The 12,934-nt window shown below is 43.5% G+C and overlaps 1 protein-coding gene across 1 annotated transcript in view; it reads left to right on the forward strand.

Moving 5' to 3' along the window:
* The window catches only part of DNAH5 (dynein axonemal heavy chain 5), a 309,924-nt gene that overhangs the window by 233,330 nt on the left and 63,660 nt on the right, over positions 1-12,934 (forward strand). The window contains exons 61-64 of the mRNA XM_037893325.2: positions 1,483-1,620; positions 3,562-3,697; positions 7,550-7,866; positions 12,763-12,918. Of these exons, the coding sequence (XP_037749253.2) occupies positions 1,483-1,620; positions 3,562-3,697; positions 7,550-7,866; positions 12,763-12,918 (747 nt within the window). The remainder of the gene's footprint in view (positions 1-1,482; positions 1,621-3,561; positions 3,698-7,549; positions 7,867-12,762; positions 12,919-12,934) is intronic.

The raw sequence follows: 12,934 nt of genomic DNA on the forward strand, positions 1-12,934 counted from the left end.
TTTAGCCATGTCTGTTCACTTGGGTGGAAAAAAATTGTGCTGACCACATTTGACGCCTGTAAGCGCTGCAGAACTGAAACAGGTATGGCATAGGGAACTGGATTCTGTTGCATCCATTTCTTGTGTATCCATAGAACAACTAATGTAGGAGCTATACGGGTAGCACTGAGGGAATAACTAGGCCTGCAGAACCTTTATGACAGGTGATGAGGAAGCAGAGGGAAAGAACCCAGTTACTTACAGATCCAAGGAGCAGTTTACAGGGCAGGCAGTTCTAAATATGTATTCCTTTTTTGTTTATAAACTAAGCATATTAGATCTGAAAATCACTTACACAATAAATATGAAACTTCATACTGCCATTTCCACAGAGTTGAAGTGTTTTCTGGGCATTTGCCTGTGCCATTTCTGTTCTCAGATAGATGTACTGAGAGAGAAATTTTCGAAAGTAACATCCACCTTTTCATAAACAAACCTGGATTTGTTCACAGTTGAAGTATTTATTTATCTAACAATGAGACTTATAGGTGCAAATACAAACTTCATGCAAAACTGAGTAAATCATAATTAACCAAATGCCTCCAGAATTAGTAAAATCTGGAATTTAGTAAAATAAAATACGAATGTTGGGGACATTTCCTTAGGGCTGGTTTGGACACCAGTATAAGTTGGAGCAGCTTGAGAGCTAATTTTACCAACACCAGCAGGAATGGCCCCCTAGGAACCATGATTCCAGTTGGCTGTTGCAGGAGTGCAAGGCATTACTGTCTTATCTCAATGCTGCTCCTATATTGAGGGGACCCAGGAGTGAATGGTGTGGAGCTGTCTCTGCTAGCTTCATAACTCTCTATTTCAAAGGAATTCCCAGCTACTCCGTACATGGCCGTTTTCCAGTTGCTTTCTGCTGACTGAGCAGGGCAAAGCATAAGGCCAAGGACCTGGCCTACCTACGACCCTTTATTTACATTCACAAAATTCTTAATATAAGCATGGGACTTATATAATAAATTAGGGCAATACATGACCTTTAGTACTGGCTTGTTAGTACTGTCTTTTAGAAGAGATGGTTGATTATCTCCTTTATACTTTGAGACCTTTCAAAGAACAGATTGATACTCAATAAGAAGGAATTAGAAGGACATGATCTGAGCATGGAATAGCAATTGGTCTGTGATGTTTATATTTGAATTCAGAAATGTGTTCTCTGTACACATGTAGTCTGAGAAAATGTGGAGGGTCATCTGAATGAAATGCTTTATCCACTCCTGCGAAGTGATTTACCACAGAATTGCAGCTGAGAATTGTAGCAGAATTCAGTCTGTCAGACAATTGAATTGAAAGGATTCTGAGTAATAGCTCAATTATACAGATCAGTTTAGATTTTAAATATAATGCTATGAAGCTTTAATTGAGATGTGCTTTATACCAAATGCTTTGAAACATTTTGCGTATGAATTTGCTTTGCATATGTATATTTCATAGGCTAATTTGGCAGTCCAGGAGAATCGCCTTGCCACTGCCATGCTAGATCTGCAGAAAGCCCAAGCAGAGTTGGATGACAAGCAAGCTGAATTAGATTTTGTACAGGCAGAGTATGAAAAAGCCATGAGGGAAAAACAGGTGCAGTATTCTTTACATTACGATACACTTTGACTGTTTTAGTCCTTGATACTATTTATGGAACCACAAAATACAGTGCATCTCCTCAAACTCACTATTGTCCTTTGGAATGGAGAATTTAGGGAACAAAATTTGAATTGTTTGGGGACATCTTTTTGTCCTTGTTGTTGTTGTTGTTGCTTTCTCATATACTTGCCTGGCCTACTTTTCTGCCTCATTAAAACGCACTGTGTATGTTGCACAAAGCTTCATGCATTGAACACTGTATTTGCTACATGAATATGTGAATATTTCTGTGCGCAGACATTTGAAATTGTGGACTTTAAGCTCCCGGGCTGGCACATGTCACCCACCTTTCACCAGCACTAACATACATGTGTATAGTAAAAAAATTGAAACAAAATTTAAAGGCTCCCATGAAGGGGAACAACCAGAATTTTCCTAATGAGGGGGCCAGAGGGTGCTGGCTTGGATCCTTAGGGTCAAGCACATGATGCGGGGGAGGGGGAAGTACATATGTGAGTCTCCCTGGGGTTGTCAGATCTGCCTGAAATGTTCATTCAGAGATGCATTTTGTGACAGTGTCTCGGGGGCAGTAGCTGGGTCCCTTTTGGTCCCCCCCATGCCACGCACAATGACATATAGGAGGCATCCCTATCCCCAGGGGCACAGATGGAAGCTCCCCGTACTGTACAGTGGTATGGGATCTTCCCCTTCTAGGAACCATCTTTTCAAGTCCTCCTCAGCCCTGGACTCCTCCCACCTGTATCAGCCCTGGGGTTCCCATGATGGATCTGTGGTCTGTATTGCTCCAGCTGCTCTGCGCTGCAGATTTGGCCACCCTCGCAGCTGCAGAGAAAGCTCAACTAGCCAGCTTTGACTCAGTTGGGGCAGCCACAGGAGGGACCCAGAGTGCATGATCCTGCACACAGCACCTGTGCCATAGAGTTGCCCACTAGGGGAAGGGACCAGGAGCCACTGGGGTGAGTGTGTGTTCTCTGTGGCCCCCTGTGGGATGTGTGTGGGGGGGTCTGAGCCTTGGGCAGGGCTAGGCAGCATGCTGTAGCCTCTGCCCTGAGTCCTGACTGCGTTGTTGGGCGGCAGAGTTTATGGCAAAGGTTGGGTTCTGTTGTGCCCCTGATCCCTTATATACAATTGTATGGAACAAGCCCAAATGTGCATCTGTTCTTTGAAGTTAATGCATAGTGATGGAGCATTTCAGTTTTACGTGCTATATGCTATGCACTATGACTAAGACCGTGTTTTAGTCACAGGTGTTTTTAGTAAAGTCATGGACAGGTCACAAAAATTAATGGCCTGTGACCTGTCCATGACTTTTACTATATACCCCTAATTAAAACTTGGGCTGGGAGGCCACGGGTGCTCTGGGGGGGCGGTCTGGGAGTCCCGTGGGTGCTGGGTGAGGCGGCCCAGCCCCCGCACTGGTGCTGGGGGAGAGGTAGGTGGTGGCCCGTGGCCCAGAACCCCCGCTGGTGCGAGGGGGTGGGGGAAGGTTGGTGGGGCTTGCAGGCTCACTACCTGGCTCCGTGTGTCCCTGCAGCTCCTAGGGGGAGGGGCGGTTGGGGGGGACTCTGTGCGCTGCTCCCGCCACAAGTGCCAGCTCTGCAGCTCCCATTGGCCGGGAACCACAGCCAATGGGAGCTTTGGGGGCAGGGCCTGCAGGCAAAGGCAATGTGTGGAGCCGGGCAGCCCCTGAGCCAGTACCGGCAGCGGCAGAAGTCACACAGGTCATGGAAAGTCAAGGAATCCATGACTTCTGTGACCTCCGTGACAGAAACGCAGCCTTAACTGTGACACTTGGTATATGATAATGCAGTAAATATTAAAGTACTATTTGTGAGTCATTATGCCATTTAGGGTTTAATTAAGATTAGGTTTTTCCTTCCACTTCCAATCAGTGTTTTTTTGTGTGATCTATAGACCTTGCGTGAAGATGCAGAACGCTGCAGACATAAGATGCAAACAGCCTCCAGTCTTATAAGTGGTCTAGCAGGTGAAAAAGAAAGATGGACTGAACAGAGTAAAGAGTTTGCAGCACAAACCAAGAGGCTTGTGGGTAAGAATAATTTTTCATTATACAGACTTACTGTGAACTCGCCCTGTGACTATGAACTGGAGTGAAACTAAGGTCACCTGGGTTCTATTCCTGCCCTTCAAGTGGCTTCTTTGGCTGATTCTTTAGCTCTAAAATGAGGATAAAGACTAATTCTCTTTGTAAAGCACTTTTTGTCATCTTTGGGTGTGAAACACTACATAAAAGTAAGATGCACATAGTAAGGTACAAAGTTGTTTGTATAGCATATAAAACTAGTGATAACTCATGATACTTTCATGCTTGTATAGTAATGTTAGGGAGTATAATCTGTGGGCTGCAGCCAGTAGAGGGTGACATGTTAATGGTTACTATTACAGAAGCAGCATAGTTTGTATAGCTAAAGATGTTAAGATTTGTGCCTGAAATAGAGATTAATTGTTCTGTATGAATAATACAGTGTATCCTCCCCACACTTAGAGCACTTATTCTTCAAGGTTAGAATAACTTTTTGGACAATTTTCCAGTGAATACTTTCAGTTGTAAGTGTATTTACAGTAAGTAACCTTTTTCAGATCCTGCTAATAAATTCATGGTTTTTGAGATAAAAAATAGATTTTTCTACACTGTAAAAATTATAAGGAATAAACTACTTTGAAAGTTGACCATGTTGCTTCTATATGTTTACACTATTGCTCATCAGTTTCTCTCTACACAGTGATAATCATTTAAAAAAAAATTCATCCACTAATACTGTTGTCATAATTTGTCCGAATCTAAACTTTTGATTTAAAAAGAGTTGTTAGCGTTTTAATCTTGTTTGCAAACTAACAGGATAGTGTTGGAGGATATTTGTGTTGGTTAGTGGAGTGTCCTGATGGTGGGGGACTAGTACTTGGGGACTGGTACTGTACTGTGCGAAGGTTGAACTCACTTTTTTTATTTCCGTGATTTCTATAGGTTGCACTGCTGAGTGGAAATAACTTCAACTACTTAACAGTTAACTATTTTGTTGTTCTTGTCAGGCATTTGGACTGGATTTTGGTCTTCAGTGTCTATCAAAGCTCTGAATCTACGTTACAAACCACCTTTAAAAATACCAGTTTCACAGCTTTTAAATTTTTCTTCTGATAACATGTAGCGTCCATGGCCACGCAGAATGTAACAGTGGCCATGATGTGCGCCAGGGTCACTGGGAAATTAATGGGAATGAGCTCAAGTTCTTATGCTCCAAAAACCCAAGCCCCTGCCTCTTGAGCTGGAAAAAAAATTGATTTATCTACTAGCTGTATAAAAATGTGGGTTGAACAGTTCAGATTCTGTCCAATAGAGAGCACAGATCTTAATGATTACATTAGCATGCCATGTAGACAACTGCTGTGGAATTAGAAAAATCATGGATACAGCTGAACATGTTACTTTTGTTCCATCAAATCATGGGTGCCTAGAATATATCAAAACATAAGGGTATTCCCTGCTTTCACTCCCATTACTGAAGGAGACACTGGAGCTACTGGCTAAGCAGCAGTTCTGCAGAAAAGGACCACGGGGTTACAGTGGACAAAAAGCTGGATATGAGTCAGCAGTGTGCCCTTGTTGCCAAGAAGGCCAATGGCATATTGGGCTGTATTAGTAGGAGAATTGCCAGCAGACCGAGGGAAGTGATTATTCCCCTCTATTCGGCACTGGTGAGGCCACACCTGGAGTATTGCATCCAGTTTTGGTCCCCTCACTACAGAAGGGATGTGGACAAATTGGAGAGAGTCTAGAGGAGGGCAACGAAAATTATTAGGGGTTTGGGACACATGACTTATGAGGAGAGGCTGAGGGAACTGGGATTATTTAGTCTGCAGAAGAGAAGAGTGAGGGGGGATTTGATAGCGGCCTTCAATTACCTGAAGGGGGATTCCAAAGAGGATGGAGTTCGGCTGTTCTCAGTGGTGGCAAATGACAAAACAAGAAGCAATAGCCTCAAGTTGCAGTGGGGGAGGTCTAGGTTGGATATTAGGAAACACTATTTCACTAGGAGGGGGGTGAAGCACTGGAATGGGTTACCTAGGGAAGTGGTGGAATCTCCATTCTTAGAGGTTTTTAAGGCCTGACTTGACAAAGCCTTGGCTGGGATAATTTAGTTTGTGTTGGTCCTGCTTTGAGCAGGGGGTTGGACTAGATGACCTCCTGAGGTCTCTTCCAACTCTAATATTCTATGATTCTATGTTTACACTGTTACAGCTCTGGCATGTGGGATATGGGTAGCTACATGCCAAAGTGTAAAGCCAGCTGCATCCACACTGTGGCGTGTAGCTGTATTCATCAGTGTAAGGCTCTGGCAGCAGGGAGGCAGTGAGATGAACACTGCTAAAAATAGCGGTTAGATGGGAGAGAGACTACTTGGGCATGCAGAGAGGCCATGTAATGTATATGCCATAAGTTCTGGCATGTCTTTGTTTACCTAAGCAGTGCCTCACCATCTGTGCTATTATTTATACCTGTGGTAGGGTGTGTGTGCAAGATGTGCATTCTACATGTTGCAGTGAGTGAGTGTGCAGTTTAGATGTACCCGGGGATATGGTATTTTCTGCACACACTCCCTGTTTTCTCAGACTAGGTTGGGCTCTCAGCACCAAGTAAGGAGGTGACTGGGGGAAAAACTCTGCTCTTCCAGCCTCCTGCCAACAATAGGCACTCTGCTGTTCCTGCCTCCTGCCTGGGATGGCTATTTCTCCTGCAGTCCTGCTTTTCAGTGTTTCACTGCAGAGCAGGGAGAGGGAAAAAACCCCAAAGCTGATGGAGACCATCAGCACCAGACCTTCCCCCACCCTGAGGCTCAAGATTAATGACTAAGCAAAGCAAGACAAGAGGGTGACCTCCCTGCACCTTTAAGTGTGGGGAGTATTTGGCTGGCTGGCTGAATGAAGGGAACAGTGCTTTATGGCTGGGGGGAGAGGAGAAATGTTGTGAAAGGAGACAGTGTGGTGGCTGACTCACCCCCTAGGAATGCAGGGTTTAAAAGGGGCAGCCCTGTACCGAAAGCTCTGTTTTACACAGAGCAGTTGTGGAGGCAGCCAACTAATTGCTGGCGCCTCCGTGTGGCAGCTGTCCAGTGCCAGTACTCCATAGAGAAGGTATACAGTGACCAGATAAATGGCTTGCAAAAGGACTTAAAAAGAGGTATTCATTAAAGGAATGAACGGGGAGCCGTTAGGGACTCCTATAATTGGTATGGCAGGGAGCCAACCCCCCATTCCTATAGCCCACTTTAACCCTCCTATGAGGGGAGTGGATGGTAAGATCCCGGGAATGGATTTGCTGGAGAGACCTGGATGGAAAAATAGGGGGGAGCTCATGGAAGCCCCCCTGGTATGGTAAGGTCCCAGAAATAAATTTGCTGGAGGCACTTGGATGGAAAAAGAGGGGGAACTGGTAAAAGCCCCCCAGGTAATTATGGAATAAACATGGGGTTACCTGCACTGTACACTTTTATCTGCCGGTTAGTCCCAGACATCTAATAATAAAGTTGCGGCCTAATTAAAACCCATGTCAAATGTCCTTCTTTCGGTATAGCCAGACAACAGATCCTTGCTGGTATGATACACTGGGAACTTTCAGAACATCTTGGAAAAACTAAATTTTTTAAATGGTCCCAAAGTCTCAATAAAATCATGAGGTCAAAATTAGGAAAAAAAACCAACATTTTCAGTGATATTTTGCACACAGCATAGTCAAGCAAATAAATCTGCTCTTACACTATAAATTCTACTGTAGCTCCCATTGGAAGCTTTGCCTGTCTCTCTTGTTTGTTTCCTGGAAGCACATGTATTACTCTAATAGAGCTGCCACAGTGTTTCAGTATCTCGTGGTTTTTTTTTTTTTCAGGCGATGTATTGCTGGCTACAGCTTTTCTATCATATTCTGGTCCTTTTAACCAAGAGTTCCGCAATCTGTTGTTAAATGATTGGCAAAAGGAAATGAAAACCCGGAAAATCCCATTTGGCAACAACCTAAACCTCACAGAGATGTTGATTGATGCTCCGACCATCAGTGAGTGGAACCTCCAAGGATTGCCAAATGATGACCTATCCATACAGAATGGAATTATTGCCACGAAAGCAGCTCGTTATCCTTTGTTAATTGATCCACAGACTCAGGGAAAAATTTGGATTAAAAATAAGGAAACCAAGAATGAATTTCAGGTAACTTGAATGAAGATATTTTCATAACCTCTAGTAGCTCTTACTTAGCTGCCAAAATGCTTGGCTAATCAGGGGGTTCAGGTTGTAGCTAGCAATTATAATGTTTATCTACTACCTATGTTGCATGCAGTCAGTGTACACTCTAGGTAGATTTAGCATTGAGCACTAGAGCAAATTCTCCCCTTTGTTGCCTTGTAACCAGGCAAACCTGTTGGTTTCAGTGGGCGTGCTCGAAGCATAATCCAATGAAGAATGTGGCTGGTAGTGTGTAGATGGAAGACCTGATAAATTCCACAAGGAAAATGTTGGATGCCATAAACCCTAGGAAAATGAAAATGTGTATGCCGTAGTTTGTCTTCTTATAGACTCATAGACCAGAAGGGACCATCATGATCATCTAGTCTGACTGTCTGCACATTGCAGCCACAGAACCTTGCCGGCCCACCCACTCCTGTAATAGACCCCTAACCTCTGGCTGAGTTACTGAAGTCCTCAAATTATGATTTAAAGACTTAGAGAATCCACTCTTTACACTAATTTAAACCAGCAAGTGACCCATGCTCTATGCTGCAGAGGAAGGTGAAAAACCCTCAGAGTCTCTACCAATCTGATTTAGGGGAAAATTTGTTCCCAATCCCAAATATGGCAGTCAGACCCTGAGCATGTGGGCAAGACCCACCAGCAAGACACATGGGAATGAATTCTCTGTAGTAACTCAGAGCCCTGTCCATCTAGTGTCCCATCACTGGCCCTTGGAGATATTTTCTGCTAGCAGTTGCAGATTGGCTACATTCCATTGTAGGGAGTCTTTTCAGACCATCCCCATCCATAATTTTATCAAGCTCAATCTTGAGGCCAATTAGGTTTTTTGTCCCCACTGCTCCCCTTGGAAAGCTGTTCCAGAACTTCACTCCTCTGATGGTTAGAAACCTTCATCTAATTTCAAGGCTAAATTCGTTAATGGCCAGTTTATATCCATTAGTTCTTATGTCAATATTGGCACTTAACTTAAATAACTCCTCCCTCACGCTGGTATTTATCGCTTTGATATATTTACAGAGAGCAATCGTGTCTCCCCTCAGCCTTCTTTTGATTAGGCTAAACAAGCCAAGGTCTTTGAGTCTCTCCTCTCGTAAGGTAGGCTTTCCATTCCTTGGATCATCCTAGTAGCCCTTCTCTGCACCTGTTCCAGTTTGAATGCATCCTTCTTAAACATGGGAAACCAGGCTGCACGTTGCATTATGCTGATGTACTAAAAAATTAGCAGACACACCATCATGCTGTTCCATAGCTTTCTGCTGAATCAGAAATAAATAATAGCCATTATTGTTATTTTATTTTATTATCATTATTCTTTTATTAGTGTAGCACCTAGGACCAGGACCCCATTTTGCTAGGTGTTATACAAGCACAGAACAAAAAGATAGTCCCCACTCCAAAGAGTTTACAATCTAAGTCTAAAACAAGAGACATCAGATGGATACAGACTGATGGGAGAGTACAAGGAAACAATAAGACAATATTGATCAGCATGTTGGCAGTGGTCTTAGCATACCAGTGGCCTAATGGTTGTGTTTTTTATAGACATTGTGGCAAAGGAGTTTTAAGGGGAATTTGAAGAACATAAGAATGTAAGAATGGCCCTACTGGGTCAGACCCAGGGTCCATCTAACCCAGCATCCTGTCTTCTGACAGTGGCTAGTGCCAGGTGCCCCAGAGGGAATGAACATGAAGGAACATTAATCCACACTGTGTAGAGTCAAGCACAGGAGTTTATTACGCACAGCACTGGCGGAGTGTCACTTTGCTTATTTGGCTCAGAGACACTGCAGAACAATTAATTACAATAGATTATATACGGTGCTCATTGGGCGGAGAGAAGCGACGGGGATGGGTTTTCCCAAGCCCCTGGATAGGTTCTAGCAGCAAGATGAGATAAGCGCAATAAGCCAATGGTCTAAAAGGTTACATGGTGGCTCTGCCCATGGCTCAGATTAACATATTGCTGAGACAGGTAATTACCCGAAACTATGTCTGTTAAAGTGTATAGATTAAATCCTAACTTTGGGGTCCAGGGGAATGAGGTAGCAGCTCTCCCGGTTGACCAACGGGTACGTTCCTGGAGATTCAAAGCACAAAAGTAGTAATTAGTACTTAACAATAACAATTGTTTATAAGTTTACCCTTGCATTTCTGTGGGCTAGGATTGGCATACATCTGTGAGGGAAGGGTGTTATAACTCATGTCAATCATATTAGGCCTCTCCCCGAACTCTGTCTGGGATCTGAGGGGTATTGTACCACTATCTCCTCCCTGCATTAGGGAGTAACCGTGAGGCCTTTCTCAGCACTTCATGTATCTATAACTCACGTTAAGGATGCCCAATTACACTCGGAGTTATGCTGACTCCGCTTACTGACTTGAAACACACAAGGTTGTCTGTTTACCCCAGCTTTCTCTTAGCCATGTATTGTTCTCTGTCAGCCAGCACCCATGGCCCAGGCCAAGCTGTGGACTCTGGGCCTATATGAAAAGTTCTTAGCAGAAACTGTAGTTAAGATCTTACATCCACAGCAAATGGATTTTGGCCCTTCAAACAGAACAGGTAATAATCAAGTGATCCATCCCTGTTGCTCATTCCCAGCTTCTGACAAACAGAGGCTAGGGACATCATTCCTGCACATCCTGGCTACTAGCCACTGATGGACCTATCCTTCATGAGTTTATCTACTTCTTTTTTGAATCCTATTATGGTCTTGGCCTTCACAACATCCTCTGGCAAGGAGTTCCACAGCTTGACTGTGTGTTGTATGAAGAAATACTTTCTTTTATTTGTTTTAAACCTGCTGCCTATTCATTTCATTTGGTGACCCCTAGTTCTTGTGTTATGAGAAGTAGTAAACAACACTTCCTTATCTACTTTCTCTATACCAGTCATGATTTTATAGACCTCAATCATATCTGCCCTTAGCCGTCTCTTTTCCAAGCTGAAAAGTCCCAGACTTATTAATCTCTCCTCAGACAGAAGCCATTGCATACCCCTAATAATTTTTGTTGCCCTTTTCTGAACCTTTTCCAATTCCAATATAATTTTTTTGAGATGGGGCGACCACATCTGCACACAGTATTCAAGATATGGGTGTACCATGGATTTATATAGAGGCAACATGATATTTTCTTTTCTATTATCTATCCCACGGGTGGCCAACCTGTGGCTCCGGAGCCACATGTGGCTCTTCTGTAGTTAAACTGTGGCTCCTTGTGTAGGCAACAACTCCAGGGCTTGAGCTACAGGCGCCAACTTTCCAATGTGCCGGGGGGTGCTCACTGCTCAACCCCTGGCTCTGACACAGGCCCTGTCCCCACTCCACCCCTTCCCACCCCCTCCTGTGAGCTGGCCATGCCCTCACTCCTCCTCCCCAAGAGCCTCCTGCATGCCACAGCTGATCAGGAGGTGCGGGGAGTGAAGGGGAGGCACTGATCGGTGGGGCTGCCGGTGGGCAGGAGGCACTGGGAGCGGGGGGGGAGGGGGGTGGGGTGCTGATGGGGGGCTGCTGACGTATTACTGTGGCTCTTTGGAAATGAGCATTGGTAAATTCTGTCTCCTTCTCAGGCTCAGGTTGGCCACCCCGATCTATCCTTTTCTTAATTATTTCCAGCATTCTGTTTGCTTTTTTGACTGCCGCTGTACATTGAGTGGATGTTTTCAGAGAACTATCCACAGTGACTCCAAGACCTCTTTCTTGAGTGGTGACAGTTAATTTAGACTCCATCATTTTATGTGTATAATTGGGTTTATGGTTAATGATGTAGGTTTGTGGATATTTAGAAGGAGCGCCTCCCAAGCATGAACCTTGTACTTATCTGTAACTGGTACCTGAAAGTTCTGCATCTCTTATATATTGGTAACAATTGTATAACTAATGATATTAATGAAGTATTACTGGATTTGAATTAGGCAAGAGCAAACAAACTAGACTGTGATGATTTATCATCTTATTGGTCTTATATTGTTGGGGTGAGAAAAGCAGCTGAGTTTTAAGCTTAAAAAGCAAAGCTGATGCATGATTTGCACTATGCAAAACATTTTACACAGGAAAAAGTTAAATTTAGGTTGGGTTCACCACCGCTGTATCCCACTTTTACTCTAGTGGAATTAAACCAGTTCAGAACTGGAGTACCAAGATGATGAATCATGTTTGTGAACTTTTGGACCAAGTTTATGAATTGGTACATTATGAAATGTACATGATGGCATGTATCACATAGGTAGATGTGCAGGTGAACGAGCCTCTGATAGTGTGGCTGATGTGATTAGGTCCTATGATCGTGTCCCTTGAATAGATATGTGGACAGCGTTGGCAACGAGCCAACGACACCATTAAATTAGGGTTGAATAAAGATTGGGAGTGGATGAGTCGTTACACAAACTAAAAACAATTTCCCCATGCTAATTTCCCCCTATTGTTACTCACACCTTCTTGTCAACTTTTGAAATGGGCCATCCTGATTATCACTACAAAAGTTTTTTTTCTCCTGCTGATAAGTAGCCCACCTTAATGATTACTCTCATTAGCGTTGGTATGGCAACCCCCATTTTTTCATGTTCTCTGTGTGTATATATATCTATATCTATTTATCTGTATATCTTCCAACTGTATTTTCCACTGCATGCATATGAAGAAGTGGGCTTTAGCCCATGAAAGATTATGCTCAAATAAATTTGTTCGTCTCTAAGGTGCCACAAGTACTCCTCGTTCTTTTTGCTGATACAGACTAACACAGCTACCACTTTGAAACCTATAACTATAGTAAACATACCAAAAACATTTTGTTTTACCAGTGCTCTCATAACAGTGTGTGGCATAATATACTGGCTATATGTCATATCTCTAGATCACGTCTCTGAATCACAAGTATTTCAGAAACCACTTAGAGGACAGCCTTTCTCTTGGAAGGCCACTACTGGTTGAAGATGTTGGGGAAGAGCTTGATCCAGCATTGGATAATGTTTTGGAGAAAAACTTCATCAAAACTGGTTCTTCCTATAAGGTAAAAGAAGAAAATA

The sequence above is a fragment of the Chelonia mydas genome, chromosome 2, assembly GCF_015237465.2.
Source record: "Chelonia mydas isolate rCheMyd1 chromosome 2, rCheMyd1.pri.v2, whole genome shotgun sequence".
NCBI classification, from domain to species: Eukaryota; Metazoa; Chordata; order Testudines; family Cheloniidae; genus Chelonia; species Chelonia mydas.